The sequence below is a fragment of the Chinchilla lanigera genome, unplaced genomic scaffold (assembly GCF_000276665.1).
Source record: "Chinchilla lanigera isolate Chin_1 unplaced genomic scaffold, ChiLan1.0 scaffold00029, whole genome shotgun sequence".
In the NCBI taxonomy this organism is placed as follows: Eukaryota; Metazoa; Chordata; class Mammalia; order Rodentia; family Chinchillidae; genus Chinchilla; species Chinchilla lanigera.
In genome coordinates this window covers 2316741-2336052 of record NW_004955430.1, presented here as the reverse complement: position 1 = coordinate 2336052, position 19312 = coordinate 2316741, and the positions used below count along the sequence as shown (strand labels likewise).

Sequence of the window (19312 nt, the reverse complement as noted above, 5' to 3'; positions counted from 1 at the left end):
AGTGGATATAGAAAAAGATGTAGATGTGTGTGGAAGTTACTACTTACACGTAGAATTTCCTAGATCTGTCTGCTCTAAGAACCTTGAAGCAATGATTTCCCAATAGCAATAAACATATCTAATGCCTACACCTTGGCTTCTAAACTCCCCACTAGGAGGAACTAAGGCTCATTGAAGAAAAAGCTGACTTTCAGGCTGGGTCTTAGCAAGTACAAGATAAACCTAGACCTTCTTGCTGCAGCAGAAGGTAAGGACATGCTCAGAGAATGGTGGGAACACATCAGAAGGACACAGGAATTAGCCCGAAGAGGCTCCTGTACAGGGAATTCAAGCACTGAAATGAAAAATGGGTGTAACGGATATGTATCACCTTCACCGAAGGAATCCAGGAATCCCTCTTGATAATGAGGTATGTAGAGACAGATGAACACGAATCTGTTTAGGGCCTGTTGTGGCTTCTATCTAAACGCTCCCCCAAAGCCCCATGGGCCCATAGGTGGGGCTTTTCAGTGGTGGTGGGCTCTGGGGTGTGTGAATGTGGGTAAGGGCTGTGTAATATCTGGATTAGTCCCTTAACTGGACAAGCGTAGTTCTGGTCATGGCTGAATGGATTTACAGAAGAAGGAAGCCTCACCCTGGGTGAGGGTAGCACTAACCAATAGGCTTGTAGTTTGGGGGGAATATAAAGGAACAGACAGAAGGTAGGCTTGCTGCTGCCTCCTGCCTGCTCTGCTGTGGACTGCTTCTCTTCTGCAATGCCCCTCTGGCTTGCCGACCGGCCTGGGAGTCAGACAACTACTGACTGAACCCTCTATGAACTGTGAGCCAAAATACATCTTTTCCTCCTTTACCTTGTGGGTGTTGGGTATTTTGTCTCCGCAACAAGAAAAGTAACTAAGACGGGGCCTGAACCAATCCATAGTGCAGGAACAAGATAGCCCCGACACCGATGAGCTCTGAGGGTGCTCTGCCCCGCTGGTACCCCACCTCCCCACAGACTCACGTGGGACCCTTGCGCATCTTGGGCGTGTTCATGGCCCACTGCTTGATCTTGTTCAGGCTCTGCTCACTGATGAGCTGCTGGTCCCTGGAGGGCATGCAGTCCACATACAGGTTGTACCGTAGCAGCGCCTCTGTGTTCTTGCGCAGAGCATTGGCCTGGACCACACGCTGTGTGAACACATGAGGGTCCTCTGCACAGAAGAGAAGCTGTATCCGCGGCACCCAGTACTGACAGACCAGGAGCGGTGGCCTTCCTAGGGGCCGGTGGGAGGGAGAAGGGACAGACAGTAAGGTTCTCCGGGCCAGAGCACTGGGTTCTGGCCAGCTGGGCTACTGATGCATGGTGGCTCTGAGTGGAAATGAAGATGCTCCTTGCCTTGCCCACACACTGGGGGGTCAGCAAGGATATGGACGTGCTTTGTAAACTGTAAGCAGGAGCAGAGCACAGGCAAGGTGTTACACAGAGGCGGCCATTCAGGGGTCCACTCAAAACTGCATCCAGGGCAGACACCACTAACTCATGGGCCTCAGACTCCTTTTCAACATCATTTTAAAGGCAGCACTGCCAGTGGCTCCGAGCTGACATGCCAAATAGTGGCCACTTGTCCTTTCTGGGGTCTCTGAGTTGCTAGCCCTTTGGTTTTCACTGGTCAAGGGACAGACAGCCACCGATCAAACCGAGCAAAGTAGGGTTCAGCTGGTGGTGCCCTTGGAGGGGTTGTCCTCGGTTACAGGCTAGACCAGGCTCAAACTGGGGGTCTGCCCCGGGCTGAGGCAGAGCGTACCTTTGGCAGTGACCCCTCCATTTAGGATGGGCTGCCCCATCTCGTCTCGCACAAGGCCTGTCTTATCCGTCTTGTGTACCAGGTATAGCTTCTTCTCCTTGTCATAATCTAGGACGCCAACCTCGCACCATTCGTACTTCAGCTTCGGACTCTTGGGGTCCTCTGAAACAAGAGGAGACACCCACCAGTGCTCCCGGCCGTAGGAGTTGGGAGGGATCTCTGCGTGGGGCAGCAGATACCGGCATGGATCTCAGAGGTTACTTGACTGGCTTCTCTCCCACCAGGACACCCTCTCTGGCTCTGCTTCCTTCCAGCTGAGCGGGACTCTGAGGAATACGCAGCCCCAGGAGGACCCGAAAGGACCAGACCCCTCTACAGACCTTAGGCCCCTCTATAGGACCCCATTAAAATAGAGAGAGGCCTAAGTCAAAATCCCCAGGAAAACAAAAAAGCTGTTGAGACCTGTCATGGATGATATCGTGGAAGAGCGGTGCACCTTCAAGGTGACTTAAGCCAAGGGGCAGCCCTCCCCGAAGGTCCTGGTTATTAAGCCACAGATTCTTTATATCAGAAGAGGGCAAAGTAAAGCGGGGTTGGAGGCCACTGTCCTGCCATGAGCTCAGTGTGGACACCTCAGGGCCTCTTGGGTCAGGAGGGGCCTCCCAACTCCTCCTTGGAGGGCGTGGAATGCCTTTGCCCTCTGCTCTAGCTCTCCTTCTGCCCTTGCCCCCTTGCTCCCTCCTCTCCAGCCACTCTGTTTTTTGGGTGTTTTTTTTTTTTGTTTTTTTTTTTAGTACCGGGAATTGAACTCACGACCTCGTGCTTGGCAGGTAGGCACTGTGCCGCTGAGCTAAATCCCCAGCCCCAAAAGATTTTTGTTTGTTTGTTTGTTTTCTGGTACTGGGAATTGAACTCAAGACCTTGCGCTTGACAGGCAGGAGCGGTGCGGCTGAGCTGAATCCCCAGCCCCCACTCTAGCCACTCTGGATGTCTGCCTATCCCTGTGACCCCTCACTTGCTCTTGCTTCAGGGCCTGTGCATCCGCCCTGAACACTCTTCACTCAGAGAGCCTCATTGCTGGTTGTTCTGTGTTCAAGTGGCTTCTTCTTGGAGAAGTATCTTTGCCTAAAATAGCACCTCTGCCTTAGAAATTTGTGTGACCCTCACATTGCCTAGTTATATTACGTATGCCATCCTTGGTCCCTGCATTTTGTGCTTCTGTGTGGCCAGCTCCTTGGCTCCTTGAGACCCTTGAGGCCTCAAAGGGTGCCTGATCTCCCATGGCTCCCTGCTCACCATGCCCCAGGAAGTCATCAGTGGGCAGGAGGGCTTTGCCAGGGACGGGTTTCCTGTTCTGAGACCCTGGCTCCAAGCCCATGCTGATCCATTCACTGGGAGTACGGCAGTCAAATTCCTCATTGTCAAAAACCTGTGAAAAAGATGGGCCAGAGGAAGCAGTTCCCCTAGGGTCCAGGTGGAGCTGAGTACACCAAAGGATGGGGGAGGGGTGTCACACTGAATCCTTCCCCGCCACTCCCAGGGGTATGCGGGGCCTGATGACGGGAAACCCTGGATCCCTGTCTCTAAGCCTCCCAAGGCTCAGGCAGAGCTGTCTGGAAACTCAGCAGAATGTCAGCTGTCTTTCCCACTGTCCTGGAGCAGCCAGCTCCTGCTCAAGAAACAGGTGGCTCTGGGGGTTCCTGAGCGCCCCACCAGGAGGGAGCCCTTGGCAGGATGACGTGCAGCTGGATTCGGCTTTGCCTCCGCAGAAACCAACAGGCAGGACACTAGGGCCACGGTCAGAAAGGGAGACGGAAGTGAATAAAAGCCGGGGCCACCGCGCCCTCTTTCTCCTCCTCAGACTGTTCCCCATTGTGCCCTGAGGGGTGGCACCCATGACCTCCTCCATTTCAGTGAGCGCATAAACAGTTCTCTGCCCCAGGCAGGCCCTGGTCAGGGGGTCCTGTGCACTGCTCCACAGGCAGCCAGGCCGCTTCTCAGAGCCCCGAGCCTGCCAGGCTCCAGAGAAGCAGCAGAGAGCTAGCATCCATGGGACTGTGGGCGCCCCTCCCATGCCAGCCTAAGATACTTGAGGACCTGAGGTGGGCTGTGATTATTCAGGTGCCCGGCGTGACAAGTGAGCACTTGTGATTGCCATGAGGATCCCCTGTAGGGCCTCATTCCTGAGCCTCAGCCCGGATCCTGCACCTCATTCTATCCCCTGGCCATCTGTGGAAGCCAGCTCACCTTCAGGGGGAGATAGGTGGGGAAGAGCGGGTCATGGCCCTGTTCAATGGTTTGAGGGTTCTGGAGATCCAGGTGCCTGGGCATGAGCTTGTTGGAGTCGATGCCTTCACTGGCCAGCAGCTGCTCGATGTCCAGGCTCAGGTACTTCCGCTTTCTCCTGGCCAAGGCAGGGGTGGGTTCTCAGAGCAGCTCTGCTCACATGAGGGGGCTCAGCAAGGGCGTAGGGGCTGCAGCAGCATTGCGGCCGAGGGACCACTCTGCGGCTCTCTGCCCCTCTGGGATTTCTCACGGAAGTGGGATAATGGCAGTGGTTAGAATCCTGAGCTCCAGATGCCCTTCTCTCCTTCACCGACCCTCTCCTGTTCTACAGCGAGGAAAGCCATTTTTCCCCACTAAGAGATCTTAATCCTAAGAATTTTTTCTCCACCAGGACTGGATAGAAGATTTGAGTTCAGTGCTTGTGCACTGTCACCTGGTGGTCTGGAGCCCCTCATCCCATGTAGGGAGGACAAGCCCTTTTCCAGCCCCACCAGCTGTACCTCTCAATCTCAACCTTGCGGGGCCGCTGGCCAGGCAGCACCTGGAAGGGCACTTGCACCTTGGGCTCATAGGACTGCAGGGGGAAGTCTGTCTGAGACAGCAGCTGCGTGGTGGACCCGATGCACTGCTGCTCCATGCGCTCCTCAAAGTCCTCTGGAATCACGAAGCTTCCAACTGCAGGCAGAAGCAGAGACAGAGGCAGAGGCAGAGGCAGAAGCAGAGGCAGAGGCAGAGGCAGAAGCAGAGGCAGAGGCAGAGGCAGAAGCAGAGGCAGAGGCAGAGGCAGGCGTTGCAGGACTCAGGCTGGGGCCTCATGACTCCCCCATCCCAATTATCCAGTAAGACAAATCACCAGGCAGGAGCCCGCAGACAAGCTCTGGGGCTTGGGAAGCTTAGAGCTGGCCTGTGGTGGGGCACTGTGAGGGAGAAGACAGAGGAGGGAACAACTGCCTGTGGGGTGCTAACCATGAGGGCCAGAGCCTCCAGGTCTGTTTAGGTCCCACTCTCCCTGTCTGGGGCCAGTGCTTGACCATTCCCTTACAATCCACTCAAAATCCCTGCATCAGGGCCCATTGCTCAAGCCAGGTGCTGAACTGAACTATGGCTGAGGGTTACAACTCCCCAGGAGGGTAGAGTTCGATGGGTCCCCGCTACCCTTCTCCCAACCCCATCGCTAGCATGTGAGGGCTGGGATGCCATTCATTCTCTGGGACCATTTCCAGGCTTGAAGCATGTTAGATACTGGAAGGATGGGTGGTTTTGGAGGACCCCTAAGTCACCAAATGGCTGCCCCTACTCAGTGGCAGATAAAGGTTTCCATTCAAGATCTGGGGGGGAAGGGAGGTAGTAGGGGAAGCTCCACAGGTAGTGTGACAGACTGTCCCAGGCGGTCGGGGCTGAATGTTTCCTGGGACATGGGTACACCATGGAGGAAAGTCCCAGGGAAATGGGGGTCATGGAGGTGGGAAAAGGCAGTGTGGGATATGCCTCAGAGAGAGGTGGGCCACCTCTCCTGGGCCCTGGGGGAGCTCTGGATGCCCTCCATCTATTCTCCCAGTGGACAAAGGTGTCCAAAGAGTCCAAGGACCCTGGGAGGCCATGGTGGCCTCCTCCTTGAGCCTCATTACCTCTTTGGGATCAAGAGCTGTTCACACTTCAGGGAGGCCCACCTTGAGGTTGCCCTCGGGGCCCCACAGAAGCCTTCAGATTTGGGGCCTTGGCTGGTGTCTGAGGCTCCTGCCCTCAGTAAAACTAGCTGTCATGGCAGGGCTCCCAGCACCCATGACACTCCACAGCACCCGACAGCCATGACAAGAAGGCAGCTTTCGGACTGCTAATTACCTGCTGTTCAGCCCGGGGGTCCATAACACCATTCCACTTCCAGAACCCACTCAGAAGGATCCAGGAAGGAGCCACGGCAAAGAGGGCTGAGCCTGGCTCCAACCCCTGCTGCGTCCCTGAGCCTCGCCGCCTTCTCCAGCCCTCCAGTTAGCCCTTGGGCATCACAGTGGACTCTGTCACTGGCGCCATGGCCCCACTGACACTATCCTGTGCCCCACTGGGGCTGCCTTTCCTGTGGGGGTGCAGACACTGAGCTACTGACTACCCCCCTCTCCTGACATGCATGGTAGGAGCATTGTTACAACACCCGCAGGCCCGAGATCTATGGTTTATAACCTTTTCCCAGGGCATAGATACTTATGAGACTGTGGAGAATAAGCCAGATCCTCAGGTAGGTGCACAAATGCCCTCTCTTGTGATGTTTTCTGTGTCAGCTGAGGGGGTCGCAGACCCATAATGGGCAATGCCAGCAAGGAGCCAGGCCTTCCCTGGGGTGGACATGATAGCACACAGCTGGGGCCAGGGGGCATCTGTGCCCAAGGGAAGAGTGCCCTGTCTGCTAGAGGAGGAGATCAAAGGCAGCCAGGTGGGAGGGATCCTGCCCAATTCCTCTTCACCACCCACGGGCTCTGCAGGGGCCCCCAACCTTTCCACCACAGGTCTGCCCCACACTCTGCAGGCCGGTCCCCGTCCTGACTCCCAGTTGGCCTCCAAGACTCTCCATAGAGTCCGAGGGGACAGTCTTCCCTTCAACCTTCAGCAAAGGTCTCGTATGCACCCATTTCAGGTCTTGGGTCCCAGCAGGGAGCAGCTCAGACAGTGTTGGTCTCCCTCAAGCCTACATTCCAAGGGAGGCAGAAAACCCATGCATAAATGTCCTACAGAACCCAGCTGGGCGGGCAGAACTGTGGCCCTGGCCCTCAGCTGCCCCAAGCCAGCGTGGCGCCCTTGTCATGGCTCTGAGAAGAGTAATAATGCAGCATTTTCCATGAGCCCAGCCTTTGTGAAGCAACTTATCTCTTCTTAGCCTCATTTTACCCTTGAGGAAGAGAGGCCTCTCACCAGGAAGAGGCCGTCTCTGTGGGACTACCGGCTCTGCTTCTTCTAAAGGCCCAGTAGGACCCACTCACCTCCCCTCGTGGGCACTGACCTTTTGGAGTGAATTTGTCGAGGTCAGCCTGACGCAAGAAGTTCTGGTTCATGCTGGGGCCACAACACACGTTCTGAAACGAAAACCCAGATCCCTAAACGCACACACACGTCCTAGTTTTTGTCAGGGCCGAGGAGGGACCCCAAGGCCAGATGTCTCCTTGAGGCCCGCCAAGGAGCATCCCAGAAGCCCGAGGTGAGGCAGAGCTGGTATCTCACATAGTGTTCAAGGGCCACTGTAGGTGACATGCCACAGCCACCTGGCACACACCTGGCCCTCCCCGTTCTGGTCCAGCACAGCTCCCCTCCTCAGTGACAATGTGTGTCCCAATGTGTGTTCAGGCACTGTAAGGTCAGCAGGTGTCTCTCTGTGTGTAGCTTCTCTCTCAAGGGCTACTGTGGTACCACCAGTGGGCTGGGTATCAGTGAATCCTTGTCCTGTCTTTCTTGACCCCTCTCCTTCCTTAAAGCCTTCCTAAGCCTACATGGGACCCAAAAGGCTCTGCGAACTCTCTCCTAGTCGTTTCTTCCCCATCTTCCCCTTCCCCAAGCCTCACCCCTTGATCTCTCCCCTCACATGCTACCCTTCCTCTTCACATGGGCCTTGCCCGTCCATACCTGTAGTTCCCCCTACCTGGAATTCTCCCAGCCTCCACCTTCTACAGCAAATGCACACGCATCTCCTAGACCTCCACAGTATGCCATCTCATCCATAGAGCCCTCCCCAAACTGAGCCATTGCCCCACCATGACAAGGATGTGGATGTGTTATCTTTGCTGGGGCTCTGGTATCAGGTCAGGGTCTGACACACAGCAGGAGCTCAGTAATGAGTTGAATGGACAGATAAATGGCTAGCTACATGGGTGGTCAAAAATATGGGTGGATGGCAAGTTGACATGTAAGTGGGTGTCACAAATTAACAAACATTTGGACAAATGTATAGCTAGCTAGCTAAATGAACAGATGAAATAACAGGCAGAAAAATGGGAGGATGGGTAAGTGGAACCCATGGGGAAGGCTCAACTTTGGCTTCCAGGGGAAGAGTTTCCATACTTACCCCGAGTTGGTCCAAAGTTCCAGGGCTGAGGATGTCAGAGTAGAACCCACGCTGCTTCAGCACTGGGTACTTCTTATCAGTGCCTGTCAAGGGTGACATCCTGGGCTGCTCGTCCTCTAAGAGCATGGATGGGGCCAGAGGTGAGGGTAAAGGTGGGAGCTTGAAGTCAGGCCCCAGAGGAGGGTTTCTCAACCTATTACTTGGTCCCTGCGGAGTCTTCTCCAGGTTATAGTTTAGGCCTCTAAGACTCCTTCCTGGGTGGCACCATTGACCTGAAGAAGCACCACTGCCCTTGGGGGGCTGAGGGGTCCTGCCTGGGCTGCAGCCTTCTCTGTTCTGCTGCTCCATGCTGCTCCTCAGGGGGATGCCCCAGCCACAGCTCCTGGGAAAAGATACCAGTGTCACTCAGGTCTTAGTAACTTCTGTCTCCGTCCCCAGGGGCAATGTGGTACGTGGATGCTTAGATTGTTTCCCACGCCAAGCCCAAGTCCAGGGCACACAAACAGAAGAAGGAGAAAGGAGGGATGGAGCGGGCCCCTAATGCAGACACACACAGTGCCAGGAGAGTCCCCCACCAAGAAGCGGTGGGTCCATGCTGGGTGTTACACGTGGGAAGGAAGCCCTCACAGAATTAAAGGCTGCAGGAGGTAAAGTTCTGCAGACGCCTTCACCCCAGTGTATCCCATCTGCCCACCACTTTCCTTCATTTCAGAGAGCAAGGCCTGGCTTCTCAGCAGCGGGAGAGGAGGAGAGAGACCCAGAGCTCATTCACTCATGAATTTCCCAAAATGACCTTCAGACGGAAGTAGCCTCAGGGCACCTGGCCCAGCCCTGCTGTACTGGCCAGTCCTTGCCCAATGCGGCTTTTTGACACTGGCAAGCACTGGGCCGCACTTAGCCTCCCCTGTCATTGTCCACCCTACCTCCCACCATGTAGGACCCAGGGCACTAAATGGTCTTCCCAGCGAGATCCGATCCTGACCCCCCCACTGGCCTATAGGTCCCCCTTCCAGCAATAAAATGGCATTCACTCTCTCTGGCTGGGGGCGGGGCGCACACACCCTCCTTTCTTTGCAAAGGGAGTCAGATGTGCCCGGGTTGCATGCAAACCACTGCCAGGAGGACAAGGGTTTACAGCGGCTTTTTTTTTTTTTTTTTTTGCCAACTCATTGAAAGTGTTGCTTCTGCCTACCTCACAATGTGTCACCAGGGCAAATCCTTGGGCATGAGAACATTACAAGCAATTGGACAAAGGTATGGGGAAGAGGATTTTCATCTAAGGCTAGTGCAAAAAAAAAAAAAAGCTCAATAAAAATTTCCATTAAAAAAAATAAAAAGAGGGCTGGGGATATAGTTCAGTGGCACAGCGCCTGCCTGGCAAGCGCAAGGTCGTGAGTTTGATTCCTTGTACTGGAAAAAAACAAAAACAAAAAGAAAAAAGAAAAAAGAAAATAAAATAATAAAAAGAAAACATCTTAATAAAAGGCATCTTAACATCTTAACAACAGGCCCAACCCAGCAAGCCCTGCTTTCCCAGCCCTGTCTCATTTTCCTGCCCCAGGTCACACTGGGACGGGGCAGGCAGGATCTTAGAGTACAGGTCAGTCCTGCTGGGTGTTTTTTGCTCCACCATTCTCTGCCCACTGGGACTGGCTCCTGTCGGCCTCTGATACACTGTGGCATACGCTCTCGCCCACGCTGCCCTGAGGAGTGGGTATGTGGTCAGGCCAGTGTGAAGCAGAGCTACCCATAGCATAGACGTAGCCTGCGGCAACCGAGGCACTTCTAAGAAGAGGGCAGTGAGTTGGCAGGTCCCTTGAGGGATGGAGAAGGGTTGCCTCTAGTCAGCTGTGCCGGGCTCCTTTCCTGGAAGCTCTGCTCCCTGAACTCCCTCCCTGGCCAGCTCCCTTCCAAGGTAGGGGCTGAAGTCAATACTGAATCTGACCCACACCCACCTGACAGTCAGTCACCAGCCCCTTCCAGAGCACCTAAAGGTCAGAGAACCCCTGCAAGCCCAGCCCCAATCATGCTGCAAACCCACAGATGTCAGTTACCTCTTTGCTCAAAATAGTCAAACAGAGCAGGGTCTAGAAAGGCTAAAGTCCCTGCTCCCTAGGACAGCATTCCTTCCCCAGCTTACAAATGGGCTTTAAAATGCCTGGCCTGTTGGTGTTCAGAGACAGCAGATGCACAAATGTCCCAGAAACTGCCAGCAGCAAAAGGAGTCTGGGACATGTGGATTTACCTGCCCCTCCATGAGCTGTTTCTCGGAGTGGGCCTGCAATGGGAGACTGCATCCCACACCACATGTCCCAAAAAGGGTGGGAGGGTGAGCCGCACACTGGGCATCCTGTTTGCCCTCCACCTCCCTGCCCTTCACAACAGCTCCCTTCTAGCCCTGCCCCAGCACTGGCACCTGGCTGGCCAGTGTGGGTCCATCCACAGTCCATGGATGCCAGAAGCCTCTGCCTGGGAGTAAGTGCGGCTGGCAGGAGGGAGGCCATGGGTCCCAGCAAGGACTCTGCTGCTGGTAACCCTGGGCACACCTCTCTTCCCCAGTGTGGACGGAATCAGCCATCAAGATGGCCGGGAGGCCTGGCAGGGGATGGTGAGTGCTATTTGAAGCTTGGACTTACTTTACATGTCATCTCATTTAGGCTTCTGAGGTGGAAACTAAGGCTATTGTCATTTCTCAGAGGAGCAAAACAACACTGGAAAAGAGTAAGTGACCTGCCCAAATCACATAGCCAGTAAGAGGCACAGCTGGAATAGGACCCTAAGTTCTTCTTGCTCTTCACTCACATGACTCGGGAACCCTATTAGCTTGAGCAGGACAGTGCTTCGGGTTGGATTCGCTGACACTGAACCCCATGTAACCACCTGCCCAGCACACGAGTGGATGCACACAGGTGAGCAGGGGTATTCATCCAAGCAACAGGGACTGGTGCTGCACCAACTTAAGAGACAAGGAAACTCAGGTCCGGAGAAGTCAAGAAACTTGCTCCCCCCCCAACTGCAAAAAAAAAAAAAAAACCTGGCAGAACCCGAACAGAATTTGAAGTCTTTACCTCTGGTGGACACCTAACACCCACATTCTTAACACCTCACAGGTTTTCAACCTGTGTACCGAGAAGCCCTGTGAGTCTGCTGAGTGGGTGCCTGACAGGAGGAGGGTCTACACAGCACGGCTTCTAAGCCACCCATCTCTGACTCAAAAAGGACCCTGTTTCACATCCCAGGGTTCCATGTATAAGCCCCATTTGATGAATGGATCCGTGACTTTCAGGATTTTTGGAAGTCTCAGCCCTTGTGGGGATATGGGCAGATGGTGCCATGGGCGGTAACTGCTCTCACAGGCGTGGGGTTCTTGCCATCCTTTGAAGAATTCACCCAATATCTCTGTTCCCACAGCTGTCTGAGGCTCCTGGCTCCAGCGAACATCTGGAGATATCCATGCACGTCTCTCTCCCTGGCTAGCTGGGCAGGACTTTTCAAGTAACGCTGATTTCTGGGAAACGGGCTCCTAGCCTGGAGCTGGCACAGATTTGGCACACAGTAAGTGCCCAAAATTATTTGCTAAAGGATTGTTTGAACCATGAATTAATGAATAGGGTGGGTAAAGCGAAGCATGAAGTTGATCTTTGTGACCATTCTGCTATCTGGTTAAGAAGACTGACTGGCGGTTGAGGAGGACCAGAATCTTCGGTGTTCCCCACAGCCTCAGCATCCAGGGGGTAACCCCCCATCGATCTGGGTAGTGCAGCTCTTATCTACGGGACTGTTTTATGAAGCAGTCCCCCCGCCCCCATCTCCACCCTGCCCGAGGTTGGTCGGGCTGCCTGGACCGGTAGGCGGTAACAGGGACCCTTGACACCTCACCGAGTTACCCTGCCCCGCAACCCCGCGGCCTGGGGGACCTACCTGCCCCACCGAGCGGCGCGGCGTCCAGGGCGCAGTCTCCAGGAAGGGACGCCGACCGTTGCCAGGGGCGGCAGCAACCGGCGCCGCGGGGCGCGAGCCGCCTCTGTCCAGCCTCCCCCATCTGCTCCAAAGACCGGCGCAGCTCAGGTTTTGGTCCTTCTGCCCTGTTCTAGATGTTGAGTTACTGTTAATTTTCTTCCATGTGGTAATGGTCTAGGACACTGTCCTTGTCTTAGTTAATGACAGTTCAGGAGAAATGTTGGAATCTTTGCTGCGATGCCCTTTCAAGTGGTTCAGTTAAATTTGTATGTAACCAAGTACAGACACACACGAAGAAAGGGGAGATAAAGCAAAAGCGGCCCCGTGTTAAGACTTGGGGAATCTGAAGGTTAAGGATGCCTCTGGCACCAGTCATGGTTACAAAGCAAAAGAAAAGGAAAAAAAAAAAAATCACCCCAGCTCAGCCTTGGAGCTCCTGCGCGGAGCCTTCTTAGAATTGGCTGCGTTTGACCGTTGGGGAAACTGAGACCCTGGGAGACTGGTTGGGGGAGGTAGCAGGACCCGATGGTTGTTACGCAAATGTCTAATTGTATTCAACATGTTAGTAGTGCTGGGCTGGCGCCAGGCCTGCACTTCCTGGGAACTAAATTAGACTCTTGTCCTCGCTGGAAAGTGTTTGTTGGGTGGGAAAGCCCGGAGAGGCCAGGCCCGAGGAACCCGGGGGCGATGGTCATTTGTGCCTGGGGACAGAGTCGGCCTTTGCACAGGCTTCTGCTGCTTGGCTGGAACTCTCTCTACAGCTCCACCCCTGCCAGCTCCTACTCACCTGTGGAGGCCAGACACTGAGGCAACCCTTCCTTAGCCCAAACCCTGATGTCATTTTTTTTTTTTTTTTTTACTGGGGTTCTCTCTCTCTCTCTCTCTCTCTTTTTTTTTTTTTTTTGTCTTTTTGAGACGGGGTCTCGCTATGCAGTTCAAGCTGGCCTTGAGCTCACTTTGTAGCCCAGGCTGGTCTCAAACTCGCACCGATCCTCCTGCCTCAGCCTCCCGAGTGCTGGGATTACAGGTGTGAGCCACCACCCCCGGCTTAGGGGCATTCTCATAATTACTCAGTCATCATTGAAAAGCAGGGCAGGAAGGTGTGGGGGCTAAGAATAGAGACCCAGAGCAAGGCTCCCCCTATTCCTCCGAGAAGCTGCCCCTCTCCTCATTTCTCTCTTCTTTCCAATAAAGTGATTTTGTTTCTCCTTATATCTTATAAGCTTATCTCTCTAATTCTTCACTGGTATTAAAGTTTATGACTGTCAGATAAATAAAGTCTGTCCTCACCAGATGTGATACTATTAACAGCGCTGCCAGTTCCGCTTTGCCCCGCCCCAGCAGAGAGCTGTGGGTGTGACTGCCTCCTCCCTGGCAGGGGACTGAGTCAGCCTTGCGCTCTGGCTCTCTCGGTGGCGCCCTCTAACACACACTCTCCCCCGCCTCCTCCGGTGGATGGGCACCCCCGGGTTCAGGCTTTTATCTGCTTACCCTGCCCTGGAGGTGCTGCACTTACCAGGCTTTATGGGAAGAAGCATTGGGCAGAGCCATGATGTGCAGGCTTGCTTTTTGTTTTATTTTTATTTTAAAGACAGAAAAAAAAGCCCACCAAAATTTCAAAACAGTATAATAGGAGGGCAACAATGGTTAATACACTGCATATTGTTATCTTTAAATTAGCTACTCAGAGTACAAGATATTGGCATTTGATTGTCCAAACAATATTAGCGTAAAGCTTTCTTTTCAATGAACTAAGAAATTAGTAGTATAACTATCTTTATTATATGTATGTATATTTTTTTCTTTTGTGCTTTTCCCTTCCTTCTTTTCTCCATTCCCCCATCTCAGTTTCTCTTTCCTTTTGAAATTTCTTTTCATTTTACAGTATCTATTGTACATTTTGGATCTTATTTACTTTTTCAGCTTCTCACACTGGGGAGACAATATGATGTTTACACATGTGCGTCTGGTTTATTTCATTTATGAGTGTGGTCTTGAGTTGCATCCATTTACCTATAAAAGTCTCCAGTTTATCCTCTTTTATGGCAGAGTACTACTCCATTGGATACAAAGACTGCATCTTTTTTATCCATCCCTCAGCTGATAGGCATTTGGGTTGTTTCCAAGATCTAGCTTTTTTTTTTTTTTTTTTTTTTTTTGGTTTTGGTTTTTCTCCGGTACCGGGAACCGAACTCACGACCTTGCGCTTGCCAGGCAGGCGCTTTGCCGCTGAGCTAAATCCCCAGCCCCTAAGATCTAGCTATTACAAATTGTGCTGCTATAAACATGGGTGCACATGTATCACTGTGGTATGTTGTTTTTTTTTGTTTGTTTGTTTGTTTGTTTTTTTGGTTTTTTTCTCTGGTACCGGGAACCGAACTCACGACCTTGCGCTTGCCAGGCAGGCACTTTTGCCGCTGAGCTAAATCCCCAGCCCCTGGTATGTTGTTTTTAATTCTTATGGGAAGATACCCAGAAGGGGAACAGTTGGGTCAAATGGGACCACTAATCCTAGTTTTTTGAGGAATCTCCACACTGATTTCCACAGTGGTTGCACCAGTCTACACTTCCACCAACAATGGAGAAGGGTTCCTTTTTTTCCTATAGCCCCTCCAGCATTTGTTATTGGTTGATTTCTTGATGATAGGCATTCTTTCTGGGGTGAGGAGGAATCTTGGTGTTGTTTTAATTTTCATCTCTTGAATGACAGTGATGTTGAATATTTTTTCATATATTTATTGTTGTTTGTATTTCTTCATCTGAGAAGTGTGTATTCATCTCAGATGCCTATTTTTGGATTGGGTCTTTAAATTTGGGAGGTCTGATTTTTTGGAGTTCTTTATACATTCTTGATAGTAATCCTTTGTTTGAGCAACAGCTGGCGAACATTTTTTCCCACATTGTGGGTTGTCTCTTCACTCTGTTGGTGGTTTCTCTTGCTGTGCAAAAGCTTTTTTATTTTATTTTATTTTATTTTATTTTTTTGCAAAAGCTTTTTTAATAAGATGAGATCCCAGCTGTTGATTCTGTGTGATACTTCCTGTGTGATCCCAGTTTTATTCATGAAGTCTTTGCCTACACCAATGTCTTCAAGAGTTTTACCTAGCCTCTCTTCCAGCAGATTTAATGTTTCTGTTTTAATATTTAGATCTTTGATCACAGGCTTGCTTTTGCTGAAAAAGGGAGACTGGGATTCTACAAATTATGAGGTCTCTGCCCATGTCTTGCTCAGCGCCCCCTTTGCTGAGCAGGACTCTGGCGGCCTGGAAGCTGGGGTTTGGGGCTGCTTGGGACACCCTGGCCCAGGCCCATGCCTTTCAGGGTCTGAGGGCCTGGCAGGCTTGGACTCCCCTCCCCTGCGCCTTCCTACTGGCAGTCTGGGCTGGGAGCAGTGCTTCACAGGCTGCGGAGCCGAGAACCGGCGTGAGTGGGTGGCAGAGAAGGCCCTTGCATGTGGAAGCCAGGTAAAGCACAAGGTGACAGTCACCTGAGTGAGTGACAGGAGCTCCTTACTCCCTACCTGCCCAGCCTGTCTGGTGGGTCCCCAGGACCGTCTTCTGTGTTTTGAGGAATGGGGTTTGATCTGCAGCCAAGAGAAAGTGAAATGCAGACATGGGAGTGTCAGAGAGAGGGCGGAGCAAGTTAGTCTCAGGAAGACTGCTTTGGGGATTCCTGACTCCATTTCATGGCTTCCGCAAAGCTCAACATGTGACAGAGTACCATCAAGACGTTGCTCAAAAAGCCCACGTTATCGTCTGCAACGCACTGACGGGCTGTCCTGAAATCACGCTGCCAGTAGCAACACATTAGCTACATGTGTCATTTTAAATCTTCTACTGGATACGTTTTAAAAATAAAACAAAAAAGGTGAAATTTATTTTAAATATATTATTTAACCTATTATTATTTATTTAACCTATGACGTATATAAAATACTTGTGGAAAAGGACATTCTTTAGTTAGAAAAAGCACTGAGGACACATAATGATTTATTTATTGTTTGTTAGGGTTTTCTTTTTTTTTTATTTTTCTCTGGTACCGGGAATCAAACTCACAACCTTGCACTTGCCAAGCAGGCGCTGTGCAGCTGAGCTAAATCCCCAGCCCCTAAGTCAAATCTCATACCTCTGATAATTGAGTTGTCTTGTCCTTGCTAAGACATTTGATATCTGCCCATCTGTACTAGCTGCTTTCTTTATTCTCACCTCAATAAAAGGTGACTGAGATTGATAATCAAGGCTGCAGTCCGAGAGGCTGTAAGCCCCCATCCCAGAATTTTGTCTCTCTTGTTTTTCTTGTTTCTCTTTTCTTTTCATCCTTCTTCTCGGGACCTGTTTACCCTGGACAGAAACTGAATAAAGAATGACAAATATTATCACTTCAACATGTAGTCGATACAAAATGATTAATGAGATATTTTGTTCTCTTTTATGTTTTTGAGGTCTGGCATACATTTTATATTTACGGCATATCTCAATTTCCATTAGCCGTATTTTAAGCACTTCCAGTGAAGAATGTTCTGGTAAAAGTAGAGGATTTGAAGTATATTAGTTATAGATAAAGGAAAAGAGTGAGAGTTGTATTTGTATGTATAGCATGAATTAATATAATTGTGTCTTTGGATGTTCTGGTTGGGTAGCTGTACCACTCCTACCTCTTTTTTAGTTTTTTATTGACATATAACACCCCTCCTCATCACCATCACATACTAAACTTCTTTTTGCTTCTTTAGATTCATAAAGATACAGGCATTGACACATGATTGTCCTCTCTAGTTCTACTTTTGTCCTCAGATAGAATCAGCAGAAGAAATAGTGCTCAGGTAAGCCAGGAAATAGCTTACAAGTTTTTTGTTTTTTTGAGAGACAGGGTCTCACTATATAATTCAAGCTGGACTTGAACTCGCTATGTAGGCCAGGCTGGCCTTGAACTAACAGCGATCCTCCTGCCTCAGCCTAAGTGCTGGAGTGTGCCACCACACCTGGCCACAAGTGTTGAAATGAAGGAGTTGTTTAGTCTGATTAGGTTGGTTGTAATATACTTGGATTTTCATCATAGTATATAGTATCGTTACTATGTAATTATAAATTACATCATCATACAGTCAAAACTTGAAATAAACTTAAAATTGGTTACTTCTGATACTCTTTAGTATACATTCTTTCAAAATATGACAAATGTTTCTAACAAATCTAGCATTCTCCAAAATTGAGCACTGAAGATGTATGCAGAAAAATAGGACTATGAAAAGATCACTCATAACTTATTCATCTTTGTAAGCAGAATCCTCACAAGGTAATGAAAAGTTAGCTTAAGTAAGAATTTAGCCAGGCTTCTGTCTGGAGGCTTCCTGAGAACACATTTTACATGCATAGAAATATAATGTAGAAATCCTGAATTGCATTCTGAGGCAACACAGAGGGAGTGGCATTCTGAAATGCAGAGCTACTGCTTAGGTGGACACAGGAGGAGATGCTATCACCAGGTAGTGACCGGGTTGAGTGGGAGAACTTGCTTTTGAGCTGAAAGAGCTCGTGCCTTGGTGGAAGTCATCTGATAGCTTTCCCTCTCGTTTTCTGCTCTTTTTTTTTTTTTTTTTTTTGGTCTTTTTGAGACAGGGTCTCGCTATGCAGTTCAGGCTGGACTTGAGCTCACTTTGTAGCCCAGGCTGGTCTCGAATTCACAGAGATCCTCCTGCCTCAGCCCCCCAAGTGCTGGGATTACAGGCATGCGCCATCACACCTAGCTTCTGCTCATGTTTTAACTTCTACTTATACTAACATGGCTCCTCATACAAAAAGGAAAAAATTGCATACAGGCCAACACAATTTGTCATTGGTCATAAGAAGACTACAGCTACTGTATAATTTCTTTTCAAAGGGGAAAGTCGTATTTTCATTGTCTACTTAAGAAGCCAGCTTGAGATCAGAAGACAAGTATAAACCTCCTTAGTTTTGTCACTACACACTTAGCCTTTGGAATTTGGGGAGTGGAAGCACTTTTAAATTGCTCTGCCAGAAAAGAAGTGTGGGTACTATTTTACCCGTACTGACATCAGTCAGTAGAAACTGTAATTATCAAGACAAGGAAAAGTCTATGACTTAATCCCCAAAATTTTTTACCTCTTTTACTAGGAAAAAACACCCACTCTTTCTGTATTCTAGATTCTACAATTGGCATAGCTAACTACTTAGCATAAAAAAGTATATTTTAATTATGAGATTAAAGTTATGAGGAGATAGAAATCATACAAGTAATTTGAATAGGAAAGTCTAACCTGAAGAAGTGCTACCACTTAAAGGTGATTGACTACTAAAAGGGATTTTTAAAAAGCACTCTCTTGGGCTGGGGATTTAGCTCAGTGGCACAGTGCCTGCCTGGCAAGCATGAGGTCCTGAGTTTGATTCCCGGTACCTCCCCCTCAAAAAAAAGATTTAAAAAGCACTCTCAGTCTTTCAGAGGTAGCGAGTGAGACAGTAGCTACTGCTTCTCCCACTGAGAGCAAGCCAAGAAAGAAGGAACTTGGCAAGGGTTAGGTCCCCTGGCAGGCTGATCTTCAGGCCTCTGTGCAGTCTGGTTGCCCCAAGCATGTGGCCCCCACTAGAGCACCGTGATGGAAAGGGGCCTGCCTTGGCGGGCAGAGATTGCCGGAGGATATGGCTATAAGCTGGTTCTTTCGGATAAGCAGCCTAGGGTCATGGCTAATCCAATGGACCACTAATTGGAAGAAAATTTTGCTGGAAGTATTGCCACCGGGCGGTAGAGAAACTTGCCAGCCAGCCAACAGATGCTCAGGACAGTAAGGGCCGCTGAGGTCATAGCTACCAGGCCCACATGCACAGTGATGCGGGGGGCAGCTTCCCTGAATACAGCGCACCGAAAGCGGGAAGGAAAATGTCTTCCACAGGCTCAGACGTGCAGTGTCTTGCTGTACCTTCTACTGGAAAAAACTAGCACTGAGCCAGAGAGAAATATCTGAGGGTTTTGCTCCAATACCATAAAGAAAATAAAAGATTTGGAGCTGAAAGGCCACGAATTATAATCCAAATCTTTGAGTGTCTGTGTACACTCTTCTACATACATTTGAACTCTATATATTCTGCCTAACATGACACAGATGTTCCTTTCTAAGTGTGCTATCCCCTCCTCAAAGCAATATATACAGTCCCAGTGGTCACTGCATCCATCACTGACTACAGTAGGTATCCCATAAATGCCCTCATTATCTCCA

At 50.4% G+C, this 19312-nt stretch overlaps 1 protein-coding gene across 2 annotated transcripts in view; it reads right to left on the bottom strand.

Annotated features, from left to right (window-relative positions):
- Window positions 1-12125, bottom strand: part of Dnah1 (dynein, axonemal, heavy chain 1) — a 67543-nt gene extending 55418 nt beyond the window's left edge. For both annotated transcript variants that reach the window (XM_005387314.1, XM_013515571.1), the window contains exons 1-8: window positions 12043-12125; window positions 8122-8503; window positions 7066-7138; window positions 4574-4748; window positions 4035-4191; window positions 3084-3216; window positions 1788-1949; window positions 1004-1256 (exon numbers count right to left, since the gene is read on the bottom strand). In XM_005387314.1, coding sequence (XP_005387371.1) covers window positions 1004-1256; window positions 1788-1949; window positions 3084-3216; window positions 4035-4191; window positions 4574-4748; window positions 7066-7138; window positions 8122-8469 — 1301 coding nt within the window. In that variant the 5' untranslated portion in view covers window positions 8470-8503; window positions 12043-12125. The remainder of the gene's footprint in view (window positions 1-1003; window positions 1257-1787; window positions 1950-3083; window positions 3217-4034; window positions 4192-4573; window positions 4749-7065; window positions 7139-8121; window positions 8504-12042) is intronic.
- Between the last annotated feature and the right edge of the window lie 7187 nt (window positions 12126-19312).